The sequence below is a fragment of the Eriocheir sinensis genome, chromosome 16 (genome assembly GCF_024679095.1).
Source record: "Eriocheir sinensis breed Jianghai 21 chromosome 16, ASM2467909v1, whole genome shotgun sequence".
NCBI lineage: Eukaryota > Metazoa > Arthropoda > Malacostraca > Decapoda > Varunidae > Eriocheir > Eriocheir sinensis.
This window is the reverse complement of record NC_066524.1, coordinates 5,921,447-5,947,193: the sequence shown is the minus strand read 5'-3', so window position 1 is coordinate 5,947,193 and position 25,747 is coordinate 5,921,447. Positions and strand designations below refer to the sequence as shown.

General features: G+C 44.9%; 1 protein-coding gene across 1 annotated transcript; it reads right to left on the bottom strand.

Moving 5' to 3' along the window:
* Positions 1-20,386: 20,386 nt before the first annotated feature.
* LOC126999144 (uncharacterized) lies at positions 20,387-21,571 on the bottom strand. The gene is made up of 2 exons (XM_050861475.1): positions 21,231-21,571; positions 20,387-20,786 (listed from the first exon to the last, which is right to left on the bottom strand). The coding sequence occupies exons 1-2, from the start codon at positions 21,569-21,571 to the stop codon at positions 20,387-20,389; spliced, it is 741 nt and encodes a 246-aa protein (XP_050717432.1).
* Positions 21,572-25,747: the final 4,176 nt, after the last annotated feature.

The window sequence follows — 25,747 nt, the reverse complement described above, 5'->3', positions numbered from 1 at the left end:
AATAGATAAATTAATTAAAATAAATACATTAATTGCACTAATACTACCACTAACAATATTAACAACACTGCATCTAATAGAATGAGCAATAAACTGAGTCTGATATGTAACCATAATTAAACTGTCTCTGTCTGAGTGTTATGTGAAGCTTGCTCCATGCACCATGATAGGAATGGCACAGATGCATGCAGGTTGCTGAGATACTTACAGTCACCAGCCACTTGTAGATATGTCACCAAAATGTGTTGGAAGCATTGGCGGCCAACTTCCATTTATTTAATTATTATTTTCTTTAAACAAAGGAGACAGCTCAAGGGCAACAAAGCGTACTAGAAAAAAAAGCCCCACTACTCACCACTCCCAAACAGACAAAAGAAGAGTCTTGATACACTCTTCTTGAAGGTCAAATTATAGGCAGGAGGAAATGCAGACAATGGAAGGCTGTTCCAGAGTTTATCAGTGTAAGGGATGAAAGAGTGAAGATGTTGGTTAACTTTTGCATAAGATGTTTGGCAAGATAGAACATGCAGTAATTGACTTAAATTAGAAAAGTATAGATTTAGGAGGGAAATGGGCAGGCATTGGTTTAGTGATAGGGTGGTGGGGGAATGGAATAGATTCAGCAACCACATAGAGAGTGCAGGGACGATAGCTTGTTTTAAGAGTAGACTGGATAGCTACATGGACGAGGCTGACAGGTGGTAGTGGGGAGGAATTTGGAGCTGCCGTGTGTAGGCCATTCGGCCTCTTGCCGCGGGAGGAGGGGAGGCATGCAGTTAGCAAGTTCAGAACAGCTGTCAGCGTGAAAATGATTAGAATTTCCACATTATCATTATTTATATATGTCACTTACCCCGGCCGGCCTTCCGTAATAAATGTAGCTTCACACCAGGCTGTGTCCTCTTTATCACCACAAAGGGACATGATTTGAGGCTCCGGCTGGTAATCGTGGCAGCCGCGTCGGTGTTATGATTTTTGAACGAGGCAGCGTTGCAATCAGAACAGAGAAAGATATTGCTGCGAATAGCGGTATAATAAACAGTATAAGTTAGACCAAGATAATTATATTCACCCACTCTTTCCCCCTACAAACCAATGACTCAATGTATATATATCATCATTACTGATGGAAGTCAGCGTGCGTGCTAAAACAATGAGTTTAGAAGAAAAACATGATCACATAGTTTTTAAAGAACGGCAGTAGGGCTACAATTCCTTGGTTCATTCCAGTATGTATACAGAAAGGTTAAACACATAAAACACATCTAACCACACATGCAGAGAAAGTAATATAATTGCGGTATAATAATATAAAAATAATAGCATTACTCATGACATGCAGTCAGGCTATATCAACCTAGTAAATATATATATATATATATATATATATATATATATATATATATATATATATATATATATATATATATATATATATATATATATATATATATATATATATATATATATAGTTCCTACTGTTCATTTTAATATTTATCTACCTTTATTTTTTTATTTAAAATGGGAAATAACCAAACTGAAGAAAAAAAGTAGCAACATTTGCTGCTTGATCACATGTAGCAACACTGCTGATTGGTTCTGGGGGTTGGGGGTCGGTGTCTGGAGGGGGGGAAGCGTCTGAATGTAAACAAAGCTGCTCCTGCGCCATCTGTTGCAACCGACATACACCAACACCCGCCCACGGTCTCCCATAGAGGCCCCCTCTCCTGTTCTATAGTCACCTTGCAACCCTGTCAACCCTGCAACCACCGCTACAAACCAAAACAACATCAATCTCTACTACAGGAACTACATGTCCACCGAGTATAAGACAGATGAAAGAGTAATCAAAGATATCATCCACAAGAATGTCAAACCAACAGACGCAGACCAAACCATATCACTCATCATCTACTACAAGACCTCCAAAACAGCTAACCTACTTATCAAGAACCGCCAAACACCACCACCGGCACCTCTTCAGGAAGACCACGTCATCTACGAGCACACCTGCGTTATTGAGGACTGTGGCCCTCATACATACATCGGGATGACACGGACAAAACTGACTATGCTCTTAACATGCCACCTACAAAATGGTGCTATCAAGAACCACTACACAGTCAAGCACAAGGAAACCTTAGCACGCAGCCACCTAGAAGATTCAACGAAAATACTTGACAGGGAAACTGACCCCCGCCGACTATTGTTCCTGGAAGCCCTCTACATTGAAAATCTAGGGCCAACAATGAACACTCAATCCCAAGATCTGCAAATCTTACCAACGCAGAAGAGAAGTAGCAGAAAAAACAACACCTAGGTACCTGCGCAGCGAGGGACGCCGCGCAGCATTCACCGCGCTACTTGTACACGCCACACCGGCCAATCACAAGCCAGAACGCGCATATAAAAGGAGCAACCCAGACAGGGGGTGGACCGCCAGCACTCCTCGGGCGAGCAGCCGGGTGGCCCTTCTGCAGAGGTGAGGGTGACCCCTCTGCGGTTATAGTCGACTGCTGGGCTGCTCGCTCGTGCACCGCTACGGGCTGCTCCCTGGGCGCCTGCCCGGAGGGCCCGTGCCTCCGTCGCTGCTCGCCGGCTGTTACCCGTGGCTGTGGCGGCGGCGGAGGCGTCCCTAGACCCGCAACGAGCTTGCATTGCTCGCCCATCCCTTACAGGGCCGCCATTTGGCCAAGGCCCTGTCCCCCTTTTAAGGGGGGTTAAATCTTAAATGGAAATGGGGGTAAATCCTTCACCACCACGACCCAGCAGCAGTGGAACGCCAGCACTCCTCGGGCGAGCAGCCGGGTGGCCCTTCTACGGAGGCGAGGTGGACCCTTGGGGTCATCCTCGCTTTGGGCCACCCCTCCGTGGTCAAATCGACCAGTCGGCTGCTCGCACGTGTCAGCTACGGGTGTCTGCTGGGCGCCTGCCCAGAGAGCCCGTGCCTCCGTCGCTGCTCGCCGGCTCTTACTCGTGGCTGTGGCGGCGGCGGAGGCTTCCCCACACCCGCAGCACGCCAGCGGCGGGTTCCCCCCTGCGACGGGCCGTCGCACAGACAAAGGCCCGTTCCCCCTTCTTAGGGGGTAAATCCTTGAAAAAACGACCCAGCTCCATTCAGCCTGAAGATGTTCCCTAGGCAGGAACGAAACGTTGCAACCAACAACCCAACTTTTGGACAGCTCCTCGGGGCTTTAGACACCATCAAAAGAGAGTTGATAAAACTAATAAAAAAAACGCAGCAGAAGCTGAATAATGCAGAAACAGCAGTTTCATTCAACCTCGTATGCTTAAAAGAGAATATATATATATATATATATATATATATATATATATATATATATATATATATATATATATATATATATATATATATATATATATATATATATATATATATAAGAACATAAGAACGCAGGAGTCTACAAGAGGCCGGTAGGCCTGTACGAGGCAGCTCCTTTGACCCTAAGCTCCCGTGTATCTAACCCCACCTAATATCGCTGTCCATGAATTTATCTAGTCTATTTTTGAATGTGACAATTGTATTGGCACTCACCACATGACTGCTAAGCCTATTCCACTCATCCACCACCCTGTTAGTAAACCAATTTTTGCCTATGTCCCTGTTGAATCTGAATTTATCCAGTTTAAACCCGTTACTTCGTGTCCTACCCGGTTGTCTTACCAACAAAACCTTATGAATGTCTCCCTTATTAAAGCCCTTCATCCATTTATAAACCTCGATCATGTCTCCACGCACCCTTCGCCTTTCAAGAGAATGCACGTTTAACTGTTTGAGTCTTCCCTCGTATGGCAAGTTTCTCAACCCCTGAATCATCTTAGTCATTCTCCTCTGCACCGATTCTAACATTTTGATATCCATTCTATAGTAAGGTGACCAGAACTGAACCGCATAGTCAAGATGAGGTCTAACTAATGCTAAATATAGTTTGAGGAAGACTTCGGGGCTTCTGTTGCTTACGCTCCTTGAAATAAATCCCAGTATCCTATTAGCTCGATTTCTAGCTTGAATGCATTGTGCCCTTGGACGGAGATCAGAGCTCACTAAGACCCCTAAATCCCTCTCGCACCCAGACCTACTTATGAGTGTCATTTAAGCAATAGTTATGTGAGGGGTTGTTCCTACCTACACTCAGAATACTGCACTTCCCTACATTGAACTCCATCTGCCATTTATCCGCCCAGTCATATAATCTGTTGAGTTCACCTTGGAGAATACTAGCCTCCTGATCCGACTCAATTACTCTACCGATCTTGGTATCATCTGCAAATTTACTAACATCACTACTAATTCCTGTATCTAAGTCATTGATATAGATAATAAACAAAAGTGGACCTAATACCGAACCTTGTGGGACCCCACTCGTAACACATCCCCAGTCAGATCTTTTACCATTGATTTGCACTCTTTGCTTCCTATTGCTAAGCCACGCCTTGACCCAGTTCAAAACTTTACCCTCTACTCCGTGAGCCTGTAATTTAAGCAACAGTCGTTGGTGAGGAACTTTGTCAAACGCTTTACTAAAATCAAGATAGATTACATCATAATTTTCATCTCTGTCAACCGCCTCAAATACTTTATTGTAGAAGGACAAGAGATTGGTGAGGCATGACCTACCTTTTGTGAACCCATGCTGCGAGTCGTGAATTAAGCTATGTTTCTCTAAATGCTCCCGAATGTTCCTGGCTATTATGGACTCCAGCATCTTCCCTATAACCGATGTTAAGCTAATTGGGCGATAGTTTGAAGCAACTGACCTGTCCCCCTTTTTAAAAATCGGCGTCACATTAGCTACTTTCCATAGGCTCGGCACATAGCCAGTATTTACCGACATCTTAAAGATGTCAGTTAGTGGGTCACCGATTACATCACCTAACTCCTTTAATACCCTCGGAAATATCCCGTCAGGACCTGGCGACTTGTTCTTCTTAAGCTTATCTCTCTCATCCTGAACTACTTGCCTGGTAATGATTATATCCCTCAATTTATCGCCATCCCCGCCCTCGTACACCTGAACTCTTTCCGGTATAGTCGTTCGATCCTCCTGTGTGAATACTGAAAGGAAGTAGTCGTTCAACAATGTGCTCATATTTTCGTAATTTTCTACTAGCTCCCCTGTGTTTGTTTTCAGCGGTCCAATTTTCTCCCGTGTTTTTCTTCTATACATCTGAAAGAAGCCCTTAGGATTACTTTTCGCCTCATTTGCTACTTTGATCTCATAGTTCTTTTTTGCTATCCTGGTGTTTTTCTTAACTAATCTAGATAGTTCGACGTACCGGCCCCTGAGATGTGTTTCCCCATTCTTTATTTTCTGATAAATTCCCTTCTTTAACCCAATCTCGTGTTTTAGTCCACGAGTCATCCACTTAGGATCATTGTTTTCTTTTCGAAGTGTTCGCTGTGGTATATGCTGCTCTTGCCCCTCTACTATTACTCTAACTAAATTATTGTAAGACATTTCTACCTGGTTCTCCTGGCTCTCCAATCCGCAGTTCTGGCCCTCATGAATCCCTAAATTATCCCAGTTTACCCCTTCAAGATGTCTTCGAAGCCCCTCGTAGTTTGCTCTTCTAAAATCTGGCACTAACACTGGGTTTGGTTCGCGGGATACCGCCCAGTCTAAGCTAAAACGAACCGTTCTGTGATCACTATTTCCTAACTCTCCGCCCACCTCCAACTCACGTAGCAAGTTCCCATTATTGGTTAGGACTAAGTCTAATATGTTATCTCCTCTGGTAGGCTCAGTAACTACCTGCTTAAGGAAATTATCTTGTATAACTTCAAGAAAGTCCTCGGCTTCCAGGTCACCCACTAGATCTTCCCAGTCTATATTCCTATAATTAAAGTCCCCCATTACGCAGACACATCTACTCATACTCGCCCTGCCAATCTCCTGTAGTAATATACTCGTGTCCTGCCTGTTAAGGTTGGGTGGCCTGTATATAACTCCTAGGGTTAGTTTTTCTTTCCCTTTGTAAACGTCCACCCAAACTGATTCTGAATCCATGTTAGTTTTGACTGAGTTGTTAACTAAACATTTAAGTGAGTCTTTAACATATAGCGCAACTCCACCTCCCTTTCTGCCCCTTCTGTCTCTGTGAAACATCTGATAACCCGTTATTTCAAATTCTGATCTAAAATTTCTATTAGCAGTGTCTATCCATGTCTCAGTCATCGCTATTATGTCAAAATTTTCTGAACAAGCTTCACCCCTTAGTAAGTCTATCTTGTTTCTGAGGCTCCTGCTGTTAGTATAGAAGATTCTTAGCCCGTCCTCTGTTACTCCCCTAGAATTACTTCTAAGCTGCCTGGTTATATTATGAGCTAGATGTCCCCTCTCATTACTCCTCCCATTGCTCCCATTACTCGTCCGCCCCTCGTCTATACTAAAAAATCCCTCAGAGTACTACTAAGTGCTCGCTCAAGGTAGTCTGAGAAAGCCTCAACACCCTTGAACGTCAAGTGTATCCCGTCACGGGCGTAGAGGGCGTCGTTGCCAAAGAAGAGGTCCCAATTGTCGACGAACAGCCACCCATTGCGCCCGCAGTGCTCAGCAAGTCTGCTGTTCACTGCTATCGCCCTGGACAGCCATCCATCGCCAACGCCCCTCCTTGGCAGGACGCCACACACTACTGGCGACCCACCAGCGTCACGTATCCTGCCTAACAATTCTCTAAAACGCCTGAGAAGGTCCTCGCTTGGCACACGAGAAACGTCGTTTCCGCCACAGCTGAGAAAGACAATGGGGTTCGATCCCTCGCTTGCCATACACGCCTCAATCCTGTCTGATATATGGCCCACCCCTGCCCCTGGGAAACACACCCTCGTCCTGTTCTTATCCTTGGAGCAGAAATACCTGTCAACATAACGAACCTGACTATCACCAACAACAAGAACCCGACGGTCGGAAGGGGGGCCAGGAGGGGTGGGTGAAGGGGGGAGGGGAGAGCGGGAAGGGAGGGGAGGGACCTGCTGTGAAGAACGAGGAGAAATTGTGGAAGAGGTGGAAGGTGGAAAGGAGGAGGAGGAGGAGGAAGAGGAAGAAGGAGAAAGGGAGGGTGAGGTGGTGGAGGGAGGAACGGACGAGGAGAGGGAGGAAGAGGGGGAAAGGGAAGGTAAGGGACAGGTGTTGGAGGGAGGGACAAGCGGAGGCGGAGGACAAGGAGGAGAAAGAGGGGAGGAGGAGGAGGAGCGTGGGCGGGCAGAGGGGAGAGGGGGACGGAAGAGGAAGGCGAGGAATTGGAGGCGGAGGAGGAGGAGGAGGAAGGAGGAGTAGGTGAGAGGGAGAGTGAGGTGGGGGAGGGAGGGACGGACGAGGAGAGGGAGGAGGAAGAGGGGGAAGGGGAAGGTGAAGGACAGGTGTGGGAGGGAGGAACGAGCGAAGAGGCGGAGGACAAGGAGGAGAAAGAGGGAGAGGAGGAGGAGGAGGAGGGTGGGCGGGGAGAGGGGAGAGGGGGGACGGAAGAGGAAGGCGAGGAGGAGGAGGAGGAGGAGGAGGAGGAAGAGGAGGAAGAAGAGGAGAAGGAGGGGTGGGAAGCGGGGAGATCGGAGATGGTCGAGGAGGAGGATGGGAGGGGCTGCTGTGTGGGTGAAGACAATACTGGAGGGGAGGAGGACGAGGAAGAAGAGGAAGAGGAAGGGGAGGAGGAGGAGGCGGGGCTTGTTGCTGCTGCACTAACCAGTAAGTGTACCTGGGCGGCGAGAGTCGTAACCCTATTCTCTAACTCTATGATCCTCTGATCATCCTTCTGAGACTTAACGCAGAACCTACAAACGTCCTTGGAAAGAAAGTACTGCTTGGCCATGCGAAGGCCACACCCAGAACAACGCTTGAGGGACGTCATGGTGAAGATATGGGCGAGGCAAGACGGAAACAATTAGGCGCGTTAAGACAATAACAAAGTACGCAGCTGCGGTGAGGTCGTCAGGTCAAAAATGTGTATCTAGGAAAAAAAAAAAAAATTAAAAAAAAAAATATCTATATATATATATATATATATATATATATATATATATATATATATATATATATATATATATATATATATATATATATATATATATATATATATATATATATATATATATATATATATATATATATATATATATATATATATATATATATATATATATATATATATATATATATATATATATATATATATATATATATATATATATATATATATATATATATATATATATATATATATATATATATATATATATATATATATATATATATATATATATATATATATATATATATATATATATATATATATATATATATATATATATATATGTATATAATAACGTAAGGAGTCTGCTAGAGGCGGGTTGGCCTATACAAGGCAGCTCCTGTACACTCAACCCCACCTTACCTCACCATCCATGGCTTTATCTAACCTCTTCTTGAATGTATCTATGGTATTGGCACCCACAACATGGCTCCCAAGCCTGTTCCATTCGTCCACCACTCTATTGGTGAACCAATTCTTGCCTATGTCTTTGTTGAATCTGAATTTGTCTAACTTAAAACCATTGCCACGCGTCCTACCTGGCTCTTTCACTCTCAAAATTTTATTGACATCCCCTTTATTAAATCCCTTCATCCATTTATAAACTTCGATCAAGTCTCCTCGCAACCTTCGCCTTTCTAGAGAGTGTAGATTTAACTGCTTCAGCCTGTCTTCATAAGGCAAGTTTCTCACCCCCTGAATCATCTTTGTCATCCTCCTCTGTACAGATTCTAACATCTTGATATCCATTCTATAATAATGGGACCAGAACTGAACTGCATAATCGAGATGAGGTCTAACTAGTGCTAAGTAAAGTTTGAGGATGACTTCAGCGCTCCTATTGCTCACGCTCCTTGAGAGGAATCAGAGTGGCAAGACTGCACAAGGAAGCAGAGTGGCAAGACTGCACAAGGAATCAGAGTAGCAAGACTGCACAATGGAAGCAGAGTGGCAAAACTGCACAAGGAATCAGAGTGGCAAGACTGCACAAGGAATCAGAGTGGCAAGACTGCACAAGGAATCAGAGTGGCAAGACTACACAATGGAAACAGAGTGACAAGACTGCACAAGGAATCAGAGTGGCAAGACTACACAATGGAAACAGAGTGGCAAGACTGCACAAGGAATCAGAGTGGCAAGACTACACAATGGAAACAGAGTGGCAAGACTGCACAAGGAATCAGAGTGGCAAGACTACACAATGGAAGCAGAGTGGCAAGACTGCACAAGGAATCAGAGTGGCAAGACTACACAATGGAAACAGAGTGGCAAGACTGCACAAGGAATCAGAGTGGCAAGACTACACAATGGAAGCAGAGTGGCAAGACTGCACAATGGAAGCAGAGTGGCAAGACTACACAATGGAAACAGAGTGGCAAGACTACACAATGGAAACAGAGTGGCAAGACTGCACAAGGAATCAGAGTGGCAAGACTACACAATGGAAGCAGAGTGGCAAGACTGCACAATGGAATCAGAGTGGCAAGACTACACAATGGAAGCAGAGTGGCAAGACTACACAATGGAAACAGAGTGGCAAGACTGCACAAGGAATCAGAGTGGCAAGACTACACAATGGAAGCAGAGTGGCAAAACTGCACAAGGAATCAGAGTGGCAAGACTACACAATGGAAACAGAGTGGCAAGACTGCACAAGGAATCAGAGTGGCAAGACTGCACAATGGAAACAGAGTGGCAAGACTGCATTAATGAATCAGAGTGGCAAGACTGCACAATGGAAGCAGAGTGGCAAGACTGCACAATGGAAGCAGAGTGGCAAGACTGCACAAGGAAACAGAGTGGCAAGACTGCACAATGGAAGCAGAGTGGCAAGACTGCACTAATGAATCAGTGTGGCAAGACTACACAAGGAATCAGAGTGGCAAGACTGCACTAATGAATCAGAGTGGCAAGACTACACAAGGATTTAGAGTGGCAAAACTGCACAATAGAAGCGTGGCAACACCGCCCAAGCAGAGAGGCAAGATCGCGCAAAGTGACAGAATGGGAAGACCGCCCAAGCAATCAGAGAGGCAAGACCGCACAAAGTAACAGCGTGGCAACACCGCCCAAGGAGAGAGGCAGGACCGCACAAAGTGACAGAGTGGGAAGATCGCCCAAGCAATCAGAGAGGCAAGATCGTACAAAGTCACAGCGTGGCGGGACCGCCCTAGTTAGTGTGACGAGACATACATACATAGGAAGAACAGACACCAGAAGACCTATCGGTCTATGGCGAGGGTGTCTGTTTACTACCGCTATTACTAGTAATCTACGTGTGGTAGAACAGGACAGAATAGATGAAGGCTACCCCCCACCCACCTCTCCCTCCGGCAACGTGCCGGCAGGAAATAGTTAGAAGAGAACACCATGTACCTTTAAGGAAGAAAGGGACATGGAAATTTTCCGGTAAAGAGAGAAATAAGAGGAAAGTACTACCCTTAACTTACACTACTGGTAACCTAAGCTGTGGGGGAAAATGGCTTCATTACATAAGAACATAAGAACATAGAAACACAGGGAGACTTGAAGAGGCCGAGTGGCCTACACAGGGCAGCCCCAGAATCCCCCCTAATACTCACGATGGGTGAGGTGTAGTTTCAGGGGCACAGGTGGAAGCTTGATCCTCGTTTTACCGGCGGTACTAGGCACGCACCAGTAACCTGTCACCTTACTGCACCCACACCTCACTCCATCTGTCATGCGGACATTAACTGTTGCTTTACTCTATTGTTAACTTACGCTACTTGCTATCTAGGTTGTGGGGGAGAATAATATGGATTTAGGTTGAGGTCTTGCTGCAATCTGTCTGAAAACATGCGAAGAAGGGTCAGTATAATCTTATATCCCTGAAGTACTTATCCAATGCAGACTTGAAGCTATTGATACTCTGTGCGCTAACTTCTGACGGTGGGAGTCTATTCCAGTGATCGACGACTCTATTATTGAAAAAAACTTCTGCGCACTAATGTGTTACATCGGTTTCCCTTTAACTTCATGCCGTTGCTGCGTGTTATTGTGTTGGTGTCTCTCTGAAATAGACTATCTGAATTAATGTTGTCGAATCCATTAAGGATTTTGAACACTTCAATTAAGTCCCCTCTTATCCTTCGCTTTTTTAGGGAAAGCATATCTAAACGCTTTAAACGCTCGTCATATGGCAAGTTTCGGAGCGCTGGAATTTGTTTAGTTGCTCGTCGCTGTATCCTTTCTAGTAAAACTTGATCTTTTATATAATTCGGTGACCAGAACTGAACGGCGTATTCTAGGTGTGGTCTTACAAATGCTAAATATAATCTCTTCATAAGTTCGGGTGATCTATAATCAAAGTTTCTTGAGATTAATCCTAACATCATATTGGCTTTTTTACTCGCTGCAGAACATTGATCACTCATTTTAAGAGTGTTACTGATAATGACACCAAGATCTTTTTCTTGTTTTACTTCGCTGAGCTCATGTCCTTGAATCTGATATTTAAAGTTAGGATTTTTTTCACCTATGTGCATTACTTTACATTTATCAACGTTAAAACTCATTTGTCATTTTTCGTTCCAGTCGGCAAGTCTTATTAGAAGTCTGATTGAATATTCTCGCAACTTTGACTGTTCATTACCGTACCTCCTAATTTGGTGTCGTCGGCGAATTTGGTTACTTTTGATAGGATATCAGTTTCTAAGTCGTTCACGTAAATTATGAATAGTGTTGGCCCCAGGACCGAACCTTGGGGCACGCCACTGGTGACGGGTTGCCAATCCGATGTTTCACCATTAAGAACTACACGTTGTTCTCTGTTGGTGAGCCAGTCATGAATCCACGCACATAGAAGGTCGTTAATACCGTGGGAACGCAGTTTTTAAATAAGCCTAACGTGAGGAACTTTATCAAACGCTTTCTGAAAATCTAAGTAAATTACGTCATATGGGCTTCGGGCGTCCCAACATGTATAAACATCGTTAAAAAAGGTTAATAGGTTGGTAAGGCAAGACCGATTACTACGAAATTCATGCTGACTATCAGTTATCAAATCATTTGTTTCAAGGAAAGTGATCATTTTATCCCTGATTATTTTTTTCGAATAGTTTAATTAGGACAGACGTAAGGCTGATGGGACGATAATTACTGGCTTGTTTTTTATCTCCTTTTTTAAAGATCGGGGTAATATTGGCCTTTTTCCACTCGAGAGGCACACTGGCCTGTGCTAATGACTTGTTGAATATTAATGTTATGGGTAGTTCTAGCTGTTGACTACATTCTCTCAACACGCGAGGAGATAAATTGTCGGGGCCCGGAGATTTATTTGGATCTATTTTCTGCTATTTTCTATATCCTGCTGTAAACACTCGTGATAATATATATGAAGGGCTTGAAATGCTAGCAGGAGATCCACCAGGGGGTAATGTGGGTACTCATACATGCTCGGTGAATAATTTAGTCTTAATTTGTAGTTTGTAATACCTTAGACCACTAGCACAACCAAGGATGGGCCGGGCCCCACCCGTTTACCGTTGAAGAGGTTTCAGGCCCTGCACCCCCAAAGTTTCTCTTGTCTTGTCTTTTTCTCTGCCCTCCAATCTCCCTGAACATATTTCTGGGTGTCCCCTTGCCATTGTTTAGCAGATTTTAGCGACCTATTTTAGAGACACAAACTATTCATTACTGGGTAAATTATCATGTCTTTTTTTGTGGAGTTACTTATCACCAGGAAACAATTATGAAAGTAGTAGAGTTGATTTGGTGAGTCTCATACTTGGGTTGACAGTTTACTCTCCTCTGTAACGATAGGCTACTATCCCCAGCGGCAATTATAGGTTACAATTTTAGCAGAGTTAGGTTACCTTCCACTAGGTTAAAATGAGTCTGTTAGTTTGTAAATAGATTTGGGAGTGAAGACGGCTGGACAATATATGCCGCAGTGCTTGTTATAGTGAATTCTGGGGTAAATTTGCTGTAGCACTTTCATAGCTGAATTATTGTGGTAATAAACAGATCCCCATTAAAAAACATCATAACATACCACAGGAAATAAGTAATATGCATCTCAAATAGACTGATCCTGCTAAGCAATTACCCATTCTTTGCAATATGCATTATATGTTTGTTGGATATTTTGGTAATTTAGTCATCCCATGGCTCATCCTTGTCTCAATGATGTTTACTGTATTAAGGTATTACATTTACTATTTAGTATGCTAGTTTTACTGGGTGTTACAGATGATGTGTCTAGTAAAGGTAGGGTGAAGCTGGGGGCATACACATAGCTGTGTGTGGCCTCGGTGCTCATCTCCATCACATGGTAACCTATTGCTGGTAAATTAGCAACCCAGCAACACCCGTCAAGGTTTGATTCATCACCCAGTTTTATTTCCACTCATAGTTTCATAGCTACTATAACTGAAAAATAATTTTATGATTTTAGGTTGAGGCAAAATATTTATATATATTGATATTTATTTCATGCAAAAAGGTTAAGTGAAAAATATATAATTACTTCATTTTCTACTTATAGCACAACATTAAAACTAGAAAATAAAGGTTCTTTGTCCATAGACAATAAAAAATTCTTTCTCCTTGAAATTCAAGGTTTTTTTTGGGTATTGACAGAAAATAATGTTTATTTTTAAGTCATATATGCACTTTTTTTCATTTATGTAACCTAACCTTATTAAAGTACTGGCTCATATGTTGCTGGCACAAGTTGAGAACATAATGAAAAAGTGGGCATTGATATATACATTATTAAATATTTAAATGTGTTAAATAGTGTACTGGCAATAAAATACAGGAAATCATCGAGCAAATTGGTGTATGGGTGTGTTTCGTTAAGAACTCGGTAGAGTTCTTCAAAGGCAAAGGCACTGCCCACTGGCAAAACACATTCCACTATACCTAGAAAATTTCCACGGCGACTGTTGGCTCTCAAGATATAGCTGGAAGCCGGACTCTTTCTCGAGTCATCAGAGTTTTGAGAGAAGTCTTGGGCTTTCCAGGATGTGACACACACACACACACTCACAAACACACAATTATATACTATGAGAGTAAAAGTAGTAAAGTTGGGGGGATACGCAGTAGCAGTGCATGGCCTCAGTGCTCATCTCCGTAACATTGGCCCTTGAGACTGGTGGAAGGGAGCCCTCATTACCCTGGGACACAGGGCCAGTGTGATATCTGGGTTACCACAGATTACCTTCCCCAGGTACCCATTTATCGACCAGCCTGAGAGGGAGGATGAACAGCTGGGTGAACTGCACGCCGACTGCCCGGGAGTAGAAGCCAGGCACGCTAACCACTAGACAATGGAGGCGTATAACTTTGAGAGTGACACAGGCTAAATGAACTTAATTATAATGCTTTTGAAAGTCACTTAATCTGGAGGGTGGGTGGGTTTTCTATTAAAAGAAGTTGAGTAATGCAGAGTGTAGTCATCGGCGTAAGAATGGATAGGACAGTTCGTTTTGAAAAGAAGATCATCAATGAACAACAGAAAGAGAGTGGGAGATAGGACAGAACCCTGTGGGACACCAGTGTTAGTAGGTTTAGGGGCAGAACAGTGACCGTCTACCACAGCAGAAATAGAACGGTCAGAAAGGAAACTGGAGATAAAGGTACAGAGAGAAGGATAGAAACCGTAGGAGGGTAGTTTGGAAAGCAAAGATGTGTGCCAAACCCTATTAAAAGCTTTTGATATGTCCAGCGCAATAGCAAAGGTTTCACCGAAACAGCTAAGAGGATGACCAAGAATCGGTTAGGAAGGCAAGAAGATCACCAGTAGAATGCCATTTGCGAAATTCATACTGGCGATCAGATAAAAGGTCAGAAGTGTATAGAAGCTTACGAATTTTCCGGTGAAGGATTGATTCAAAAGCTTTAGGAAAAGAAGAAAGTAAAGCTATAGAACGGCATTTTGAAAGATTAGAGAGGTCACCCCTCTTAGGTACAGGCTGTATGTAGGCGTTCTTCCAGCAGGAAGGAAAGATAGATTTTGAAAGGCAGAGGCACGGTTTTTAAGGACAATAGGAGGCACTCCATCAGGTCCATAAGCCATCTGGCGGCTTTGGCTCGGGTGGCTTGGATTAATATTTCTTATCCCATGCACCTGTAATAGCCTTCATACATGTGTATAGCTTTATTTCAACGTGGCAGGGGTCACATAAAGGTCGCTCATACATGGTTTGTGCATTAGTTGTGGAGATTTAGGTGTAGCCAGTAAGGCTTTGGCTCAGGTGGCTTGGATTAGTATTTCTTATCCCATGAAGCTGTAATAGCCTCCATACATGTGTATAGCTTTATTTCAACGTGGCAGGGGTCACATAAATGTTACCCATGCATGGTTTGTGCATTAGTTGTGGAGATTTAGGTGTAGCCAAGAAGGTTTTGGCTCGGGGAGCTGTACTCATATTTTTTAAACATGTTTCTTTCTTTATTATTATTGTTATTTGCTTTACGTCCTCAATTTATTTTTAGATAACAGCAACATTGATATTTCTTTTCCTTTTAAGGGCCATTTAATTAGCTTACAATTATGTGTCTTAAATAATTACTGTATGTTCTAGTCCTCTCTAGTAATGTTTATTTTAGATAATAGCAACATTGATATTTCTTTACCTTTTAAGGGCCATTTAATTAGGTTACAATTATGTGTCTTAAATAATTACCGTATGTTCTAGTCCTCTCTAGTAATGTAGTTATTTCTGTGTTTCACAGATGGAGCTTGTTGCGGCATACATTTTCAATCGTAGACTGTGCAGGGAAAGGAGATATCGGGACCCACTCGACCCACTACATGTCAGTGATGAGCACCTGTTGCAGGTGTATAGATTTCCCCGTCAGGAAATCATCAGGCTCTGCGATGAGTTGCGCCCCCACCTGGAAAGGCGAACCAGGAGGGCACATGCACTCCCAACACACACCCAGGTTCTGGCTACACTAAGGTTTTTGCGAGTGGCAGCTTTCAAGGTGTTATTGGAAACGGTGTTGGAAATGACCAATCAAGGGCCATTGATAAAGTAACTCGGGTACTTTGTGAAAAGGCCAGTCATGAGATAAAGATGTCAACCACAGCAATAGATATTAATAGAATTTTTAAGATAGTTTTCATGCATTTCATAATGATAAATAATGGATTAATGAATTTTCAACTTCACAGGAGACAGTGCGTATCCTCTGGAGCCATTCCTGATGACCCCAGTTGCACGCCCGACAACACCTGGGGAGGAACGATACAACAAGTCATCACAGGACAAGATGCGTTGTCGAACGGACCTTTGGGATCCTCAAGTCAAGGTGCAGGTGCCTACATAAGTCAGGAGGAAGTTTGCAGTATGACCCCAAGAAGACTATGAAGATTGCGACTTCTTGTATGCTCCTGCACAACTACTGAGTGGATCGCTGCAGAAGAAGTACCAGTTCAGCCTGTGAGAAACAACAGACTGATTCCTGGTCAAGTTGTCAGGCAGGAAATTATTATAAACTTCTTTTCCTGAATATTGGTAGGCATATATGTAGACCTTGCAGTTAGTAATAGATTACTTTCAAATCCAAATGTGCAGAACTCACAGTCGGAGGCATAAGAACAAAACAAGAAATCATAATGGCCACATGTTCGGCATTCTTGATCATAATTTATATAGCGATTATTATTAATATGTAATTAATATCAGCTTCCACCTGCAGATTGCATATGGTGCACCGGTGGCCGAGTGGTCAGCGTGTACGTGGTGATCCAGAGGACTCGACTCCCACCGCATGACGCTGAGAGTTTTCAATCATTGACTAGTGGCGGAGGGTTACCAACATGCTGCCCAGCAGATCTTCAGTCAACCCTAACTTCAGCGTCTTTGATCAGGAGGGGCACCACCTCCACCACACATTCTTATCACCTAGTTTGATACCCTACTTGTCCATCTCACATGCCCCATGTATCTCAGCATTCTGCACTCTTGGCTCCATGTCATCCTCTCCAACTTGTTGCTTCGTATAGCATAACCGGCCTCACATACATAGAAGTGTTCAATATACCTAGGCTATAATATTATATTTAAGGACTCTTATACAAGGTATCGCCCCATACAGAGGTGTCGAAGTAAGTCTGTCTGATGGTAGGCTGGCTGACTGCTGTCGGGACCCAAGCCAGCATGCCCTGGGGGTTGTGTGCGGGAGGAGGAAAGAGGGAAAAGGACAAATGGTGTGTGTGTCATTATCATGGGTAACCACGGTGGAGTGCAAACACTCAGTAGTTGTAGTCAAGGCTTAATTAAGTTGATGAGTGGTGTTAGACTGAATGAGCAGGTTTTTTACCACATGTTAGTGAGAACACTTGATAGGTTTTGTTTGTGTGTTGGTGCTACTTGTTTCTTGTGTTTACATGTTAGTTTATAATGAGACTAAGTTCTAAGTGTTATGAGCGACAGTTTAGTCTTGTATGGCTGAATCTTGTCCCTTGACCCTTAGTTCATCATCAGAATCTCTAAACAAATATATTTACCTTAAGTAATATTCTTAAAGTCACGCTACCCATATTATTTGGCAGATGATAATCCTGTGTGCGATAACGGTGCCTTATAAGACTTGGTAAATAAACTACTAATTTTACTCTCGGGTTTAAGTGATCAACAATTAATTCTACTTTGAGGTATGATCAACCAACATTATTAAGGAGTGCCCATGCCAGGGACGACATTAAGAATATTTTTATGTTGACCAGCAAACTTACTATAGGTCCTTTCCTCCCTTCTGCTGTGCCACACAGTTCCAATTACCTATTTCCTCCGTTTCCTGTCCCCTCTCTCACAAACTGGGCACCTGTAATGCACCACTACTTGATTTACATTTCTCAGCCCTGAGCATCTCTTTGTGGCACCACTTATCACCCCCCGTGCACAGGGCAGAGTTAGTAGCCATTTCTCTTCCACACCAACTACCTTCCTGTATACATGATTTCTCAGTAATTACTTATTTGTTGTGCTGTATTAGCTGTTACGTGCTACATCAAGCTGTAATACTCAAACTGCGGGTTAATCCAATAAAAAAACAAGTGAATGACTAAGTCATGTGTTATTATTCCCAAGCTCCATTGGCAATGGCGAGTACACATTATATAACTGAAGCATATTACACATTCACTGAACACAATTAAAACTAACTATCCTAATCAAATTAAATCTAACCTAACCTGATCTGACCTAATTAAACTAAATATAAGGTAACCTGGCCTTAATGCCTGCTCCCAAAATTAAATAAATGGAAATAAATATGATATCAATTTGCAAAATATACCTGAGGAACAAAAAGAGAAAGAATGACAAGAATTGAACTATGAAACAAGAATTGTTGGCTTCAAGATGACCTCAACTGACTAAGAATGACAAGATCTACGCAATGTGACAGGTCAGAATTGAGTCTTGAAAATGATTTCTGATGATTAAGGATGACATGATCTACTGAATGACGACAATTGTCTGCTTTGAAAATTACCTCAGCTGAAATAATATTGCATGCATTTAACCTTTTTACATCCCTCTCCAACATCCTATTCCATTCGGTCACAACTGTTACCATAATCCCCTTTTCTCTCTTATATACATCATTCAAGTAGCATGTGCTCAATCATATCGTCACCCCCCTTTCACCCATACATGAATGTCACACCTTGCATCCCCTATCAGGCACCGTGCTCCCACCTGCCTCTCCTTGTCCATCGCCCTTGCCAGGCCGGCCCCCAGGACTTGCCTCTTCTGAGCACTGTCAAACCTCTTCCTTAGCTCCCTCATCTCACTCCTCAATGCACGTATTATGCATTCCTGAGCCTCTAACTTCCTCTCGTACCCACACAAATAGCATATGTTGTTCACCTCTAACCCACACCTCTTTGCCGCGCCTGACAACTGCCCCACTTCTAAAATCTTGACCGTCGTTATTTCCAGCACGGTAACCTCCTCTCCGGCCAATACTCACTAGTCTTCCCCATCTTAGCTTGGCTGTACGGACTTGAGGAAATACTGACTCGCGGTAGTTTTCGTCGCTGGCGCCGTTTTTTTGCAATCACCTTCCTTGATCCTGATTGGCTGTCTTTTTTGTTTCACTGATTTCCATTGGTTGCAATCACATCAGCTGGTGAGCTGCCCGCCCTCTACCGCCTCACTCGTGAACCATAGGACTGACCCTTATCACGCCGCGGCGACCGCGCTGTGCATCGCTGCGGAGGAGGATCCTAGCGGGAGCAAACTTGCGACGCGACCCGTGACTTACAACCGTCTCCGGGGATAAGTTACCACCACCTTTGAGCATCCGGCGCCTGAGGATTGAGGCCAGAGAGGGCATAGAAAACATCATTTTGAAGAATCTTTATAAAAGGCATAAAAGAGTCAGAGGGGGGATGAGTAGAAGGAATATGCCCAGAATCGTCCAGAGTGGAGTTTTTAGAGAAAGTTTGAGAGAAGAGTTCAGCCTTAGAGATAGATGAGACGGCAGTGTTGCCGTCAGGAATGAGGAGAGGAGGGAAAGATGAGGAAGTGTAGTTGGAGATGTTTTTGGCTAGATGCCAGAAGTCACGAGAAGAGTTAGCGAAAGGAAGGTTTTGGCATTTTCTGTTGATGAAAGAATTTTTGGTTAGTCGAAGAATAGATCTGGCACGATTCCGGGCAAAAATATAAAATTCATGGTTAGCATTAGTTCGAAGGCCCTGGTACCTTTTGTGAGCTGCCTATTTATCTTTGACAGCACGAGAACAAGCGTGATTAAATCAAGGCTTTTTAACATGAGGAGTCGAGAAAGAACGAGGTATGTATGCCCCATTCAAGAGACAATCACCTCTGTGATGCGCTGAGCACACACAGAGGGGTCTCTCTCCTGGAAGCAATAATCATTCCACGGGAAATCGGAAAAGTACATCCACAGGTCGTCCCACCGAGCTGAAGGAAAATGCCAGAAGCATCGCCTCTTCGGTGGGTCCAGAGGGTGTACAGGAGCGATAGAACAGGATACAGAAATAAGGTTGTGATCGGAGGAGCCCAACGGAGAGAACAGTTTGACAGAGTAAGGAGAAGGGTTTGAGGTAGGGAAGAGGTCTAGAATGTTGGGCCTGTCTCTAAGACGGTCGGGAATACGTGTAAGGTGCTGGACCAACTGCTCTAGATCGTTGAGGATAGCAAAGTTTTAAACTTGAATACTACTGAATACTTAGTAACAGACGGCGGACGGCTCCCAGCTGACCTCTACTTACCATGCATGAGTCACGCTGGATCTCTAACATGACAACACAACTAATAACAAACGAACCACAGGATCCACAAAGAGCGGACGCACATAAATTGCATGTATCGTCAGTTGACCATTATCCCATTCAAACACGGCGCGCAACACCACTGTCGTGCACATTACTCTCACTACCACCGCCGTGCACACCGCGCTCAATATCACTGTCGTGCACACCACACTTATTACCACTGCCGTGCACATCGCGCTCAATACCACTGTCGTGCATACCGCACTTATTACCACTGCCGTGCACACCGCGCTGAATACCACTGTCGTGCACACCGCACTTATTACCACTGCCGTGCACACCGCGCTCAATACCACTGTCGTGCAAACCGCACTTATTACCACTGCCGTGCACACTGCCCTCAATACCACTGTCGTGCATACCGCACTTATTACCACTGCCGTGCAGACCGCGCTGAATACCACTGTCGTGCACACCGCACTTATTACCACTGCCGTGCACACCGCGCTGAATAACACTGTCGTGCACACCGCACTTATTACCACTGCCGTGCACAACGCGCTCAATACCACTTTTTTTTTTTTTTTTTTTTTTTTACGTTGTTGCCTATTGTGCCGGTAGGCATCTTCCCGGTGGGGCCTGATGGTCGGCCCAAGGCTTCTTCCAGGTGGGGCCTGATGGTCGGCCCAGCCCGTTCTGGCGCAGGCGAGTGTTTATAGTGGCGCCATCTTGCATTGGCTCATGCTGCCCCCCGGAACTCGTTCTTGATTCGCTTGGACGGCTTCCTCTAGAGTCCGGGTTGATGGGTGGTCTTCAGGACAGCATGTGGGTAGTTTTAAGCCACTCGGCGGTGACTGAAAAATCCGAGTGGTAGCGTGGGGATTCGAACCCGCGTCGTCCATCACGCGGTGAATGTGAGCCCAGTACGATACCACCTACGCCACCGCCTAGCATACCGCACTTATTACCACTGCCTTGCACACCGCGCTCAATACCATTGTCGTGTACACCGCATTTATTACAACTGCCGTGCACACCGCGCTGAATACCACTGTCGTGCACACCGCACTTATTACCACTGCCGTGCACACCGCGCTCAATACCACTATCGTGGACACCGCACTTATTACCACTGCCGTGCACACCGCGCTCAATACCATTGTCGTGTACACCGCACTTATTACCACTGCCGTACACACCGCGCTCAAAACCACTGTCCTGCACGTCACACTTATTACCACAGTCGTGCACACTGCGCTTATTACTGTCGTGCACGCCGCGCCGATTACCACAGTCGTGCATACTGCGCTTATTACCGTCGTGCACGCCGTGCTTATTACCACGGTCGTGCACACTGCACTCAATACTACTGTCGTGCACACCGCGCCTATTATCACTGTCGTGCAAACTGCACTCAATACTACTGTCGTGCACGCCGCGCTTATTACCACTGTCGTGCACACTGCACTCAATACTGCCGTCGCGCTTATTACCACTGTCTTGCACACTGCACTCACTACTACTGTCGTGCACACTGCACTCAATACTGCCGTCGCGCTTATTACCACTGTCGTGCACATTGCACTCAATACTGCCGTCGTGCACGCCGCGCTTATTACCACTGTCTTGCACACTGCACTCACTACTACTGTCGTGCACACTGCACTCAATACTGCCGTCGTGCACGCCGCGCTTATTACCATTGTCGTGCACACTGCACTCAGCACTACTGTCGTGCACACTGCACTCAATACTGCCGTCGCGCTTATTACCACTGTCTTGCACACTGCACTCACTACTACTGTTGTGCACACTGCACTCAATACTGCCGTCGCGCTTATTACCACTGTCTTGCACACTGCACTCACTACTACTGTCGTGCACACTGCACTCAATACTGCCGTCGCGCTTATTACCACTGTCGTGCACATTGCACTCAATACTGCCGTCGTGCACGCCGCGCTTATTACCACTGTCTTGCACACTGCACTCACTACTACTGTCGTGCACACTGCACTCAATACTGCCGTCGTGCACGCCGCGCTTATTACCACTGTCGTGCACACTGCACTCAGCACTACTGTCGTGCACGCCGCGCTTATTACCACAGCCGTGCACACTGCACTCAACTACTGTCGTGCACGCCGCGCTTATTACCACAGCCGTGCACACTGCACTCAACTACTGTCGTGCACGCCGCGCTTATTACCACAGCCGTGCACACTGCACTCAACTACTGTCGTGCACATTGCACTCAATACTGCCGTCGTGCACGCCGCGCTTATTACCACTGTCGTGCACACTGCACTCAATACTACTGTCGTGCACGCCGCGCTTATTACCACTGTCTTGCACACTGCACTCACTACTACTGTCGTGCACACTGCACTCAATACTGCCGTCGTGCACGCCGCGCTTATTACCACTGTCGTGCACACTGCACTCAATACTACTGTCGTGCACGCCGCGCTTATTACCACTGTCGTGCACATTGCACTCAATACTGCCGTCGTGCACGCCGCGCTTATTACCACTGTCGTGCACACTGCACTCAATACTACTGTCGTGCACGCCGCGCTTATTACCACTGTCGTGCACACTGCACTCAATACTACTGTCGTGCACGCCGCGCTTATTACCACTGTCGTGCACACTGCACTCAATACTGCCGTCGTGCACGCCGCGCTTATTACCACTGTCGTACACACTGCACTCAATACTGCCGTCGTGCACGCCGCGCTTATTACCGCTGTCGTGCACACTGCAATCAATACTACTGTCGTGCACGCCGCGCTTATTACCGCTGTCGTGCACACTGCACTCAATACTACTGTCGTGGACGCCACGCTTAGTACCACTGCCGTGCACACTGCAATCAATACTACTGTCGTGGACGCCACGCTTAGTACCACTGTCGTGCACACTGCGCTCAATACTACTGTCTTGGACGCCACGCTTAGTACCACTGTCGTGCACACTGCACTCAATACTACTGTCTTGGACGCCACGCTTAGTACCACTGTCGTGCACACTGCACTCAATACTATTGTCATGGACGCCACGCTTAGTACTACTGTCGTGCACGCTGCGCTTCTTACCACTGTAGTGCATGTCGCGTTTATTACCACTGTCGTGCACGTCGTGCTTAATACCACTGTCGTGCACGTCGCGCTTATTACCACTGTCGTACACGTCGCGCTTATTACCACTGTCGTGCACGTCGTGCTTAATACCACTGTCGTGCACGTCGCGCTTATTACCACTGTCGTACACATCGCGCTTATTACCACTGTCGTGCACGCCGCGCTTATTACCACTGTCGTGCACGTCGCGCTTATTACCACTGTCGTGCACGTCGCGCTTATTACCACTGTCGTGCACGTCGCGCTTATCACCACTGTCGTGCACGTCGCGTTTATTACCACTGTCGTGCACGTCGCGCTTATCACCACTGTCGTGCACGTCGCGCTTATTACCACTGTCGTGCACGTCGCGCTTATTACCACTGTCGTGCACGTCGCGCTTATTACCACTGTCGTGCACGTCGCGCTTATTACCACTGTCGTGCACGTCGCGCTTATTACCACTGTCGTGCACGTCGCGTTTATTACCACTGTCGTGCATGTCGCGTTTATTACCACTGTCGTGCACGTCGCGCTTATCACCACTGTCGTGCACGTCGCGCTTATTACCACTGTCGTGCACGTCGCGCTTATCACCACTGTCGTGCACGTCGCGCTTATCACCACTGTCGTGCACGTCGCGCTTATTACCACTGTCGTGCACGTCGCGCTTATCACCACTGTCGTGCACATCGCGCTTATTACCACTGTCGTGCACGTCGCGCTAATTACCATTCTCTCTCTCTCTCTCTCTCTCTCTCTCTCTCTCTCTCTCTCTCTCTCTCTCTCTCTCTCTCTCTCTCTATTCACGCATACAACACGTGACCACTGAGAGTCGCCAATTAGAGGCGTTCTGGCCCCCCATAATTGCTAGTGATCGCTAGGTACTTTAACTGAAACACTTTAAAATTTCTCACGTGATAAATCATGATGCACTGTGCCTATAGTCTACAAGACATTGATCCCAAGTGTTTATGGTAAAATTTTTCAGGTGAAGTGGTGAGAAACACTCTACCATTCAGTTATTACAAGCTAAATACTCGCACCTAAGCTTACACTATTTTCGCCTTTTTTTTCTAATCTTCTGCCGCATGTATAGCTTGAACCATTTTTCCAATAGATTCCACGAAGACTAATGTTTAATCTGAAAGTACCGAACAGAATCCAGTCAGTAGATATCGTGGTAAAAAGATATTTAAAAGGCCGAAACCCGCACAGTACCGAAAAGAGCTGCTGAGGGACCGAACTCACTCTCACCAAGACTTACTAACACAAAGGGCTGTAGCTGTCTAGGACACTGGGGAGAAAGAAACAGTGAAACATTTAACTGTAGAATGTAGCAACTACGAGAGGCAGAGAGGGGAGTTAGTAGCAGAAGAAGTGATGGTGATGAGCCAATGAGAAGCAATACAGGTCAAAAGAAAAAGAAGGTTTGTTTTGGTTTGGAATGCCAAGTCGTATAAATCTTCCTCTAAGGTATAAATTCATAATGAGCAAGTAAAGTCTGTGTTCGTGATTTATTAATTGCTTTAGTGTATCAAGTGCCTAAAATTGATAGTACAGAAGTTTTTGTAGACCAAAAAACAACGAACAACATGTAGATTCAGGCTGCTGTGTAACCAAAGTTTCATAATTTCATTTATCATAATACCGCATGTCTCAAAGATTATTGAAGAATAATGTTCTCAATATTCATAACTTTGTTTTGAATAACACTGGGGTAAACAAAACAAAAAAAAATATAGTAGACCCACTTTTCTGTACCAAATTATGCTTTCGAGATAATCTGGCATTCTTTTTCAAGGGCCAGAACGCTTCTAATTACTTCTAACGTGTATCACCAGATACGTTTAACACAATTCATCAGCAATCACTGAGCGTCACCAACCACCTTTCAGCAATCACATCCAATGCATACCACCAAATACGTTTAACACAATTCATCAGCAATCACTGAGCGTCACCAACCACCTTTCAGCAATCACATCCAACGCATACCACCAGATACGTTTAACACAATTCATCAGCAATCACTGAGCGTCACCAACCACCTTTCAGCAATCACATCCAACGCATACCACCAGATGCGTTTAACACAACTTATCAACAGTCATTTGCATACCTTAATTGCGCGTCTTATTTTCATCACGCGCAAACATGTGTGGTTACTCAGGGCTGTGAACAAGGGCGCCATTGCGACTGGAGCAGGATTAATCACACAATACCTTGTCGTACACTCGCTTTAATGCGGTTTACTTGCGGGATAAGCGATACATTCACTTCATCATGCAGCACACGACACAGCATAACAGATAATTGATACAGGCGCATCGAGTATACCAAATTTGTCACCTTA

Bases quoted from the DNA above. Each gene is read 5' to 3' on its own strand.
- LOC126999144 (XM_050861475.1), bottom strand. From the start codon at position 21,571: ATGCACGACTGTGGTAATCGGCGCGGCGTGCACGACAGTAATAAGCGC. The intron at 20,787-21,230 runs GTGCGGTATGCT...TGTGCACGACAG, and splicing joins GTGCAAGGCAGTGGTAATAA to TGTTATTCAGCGCGGTGTGC.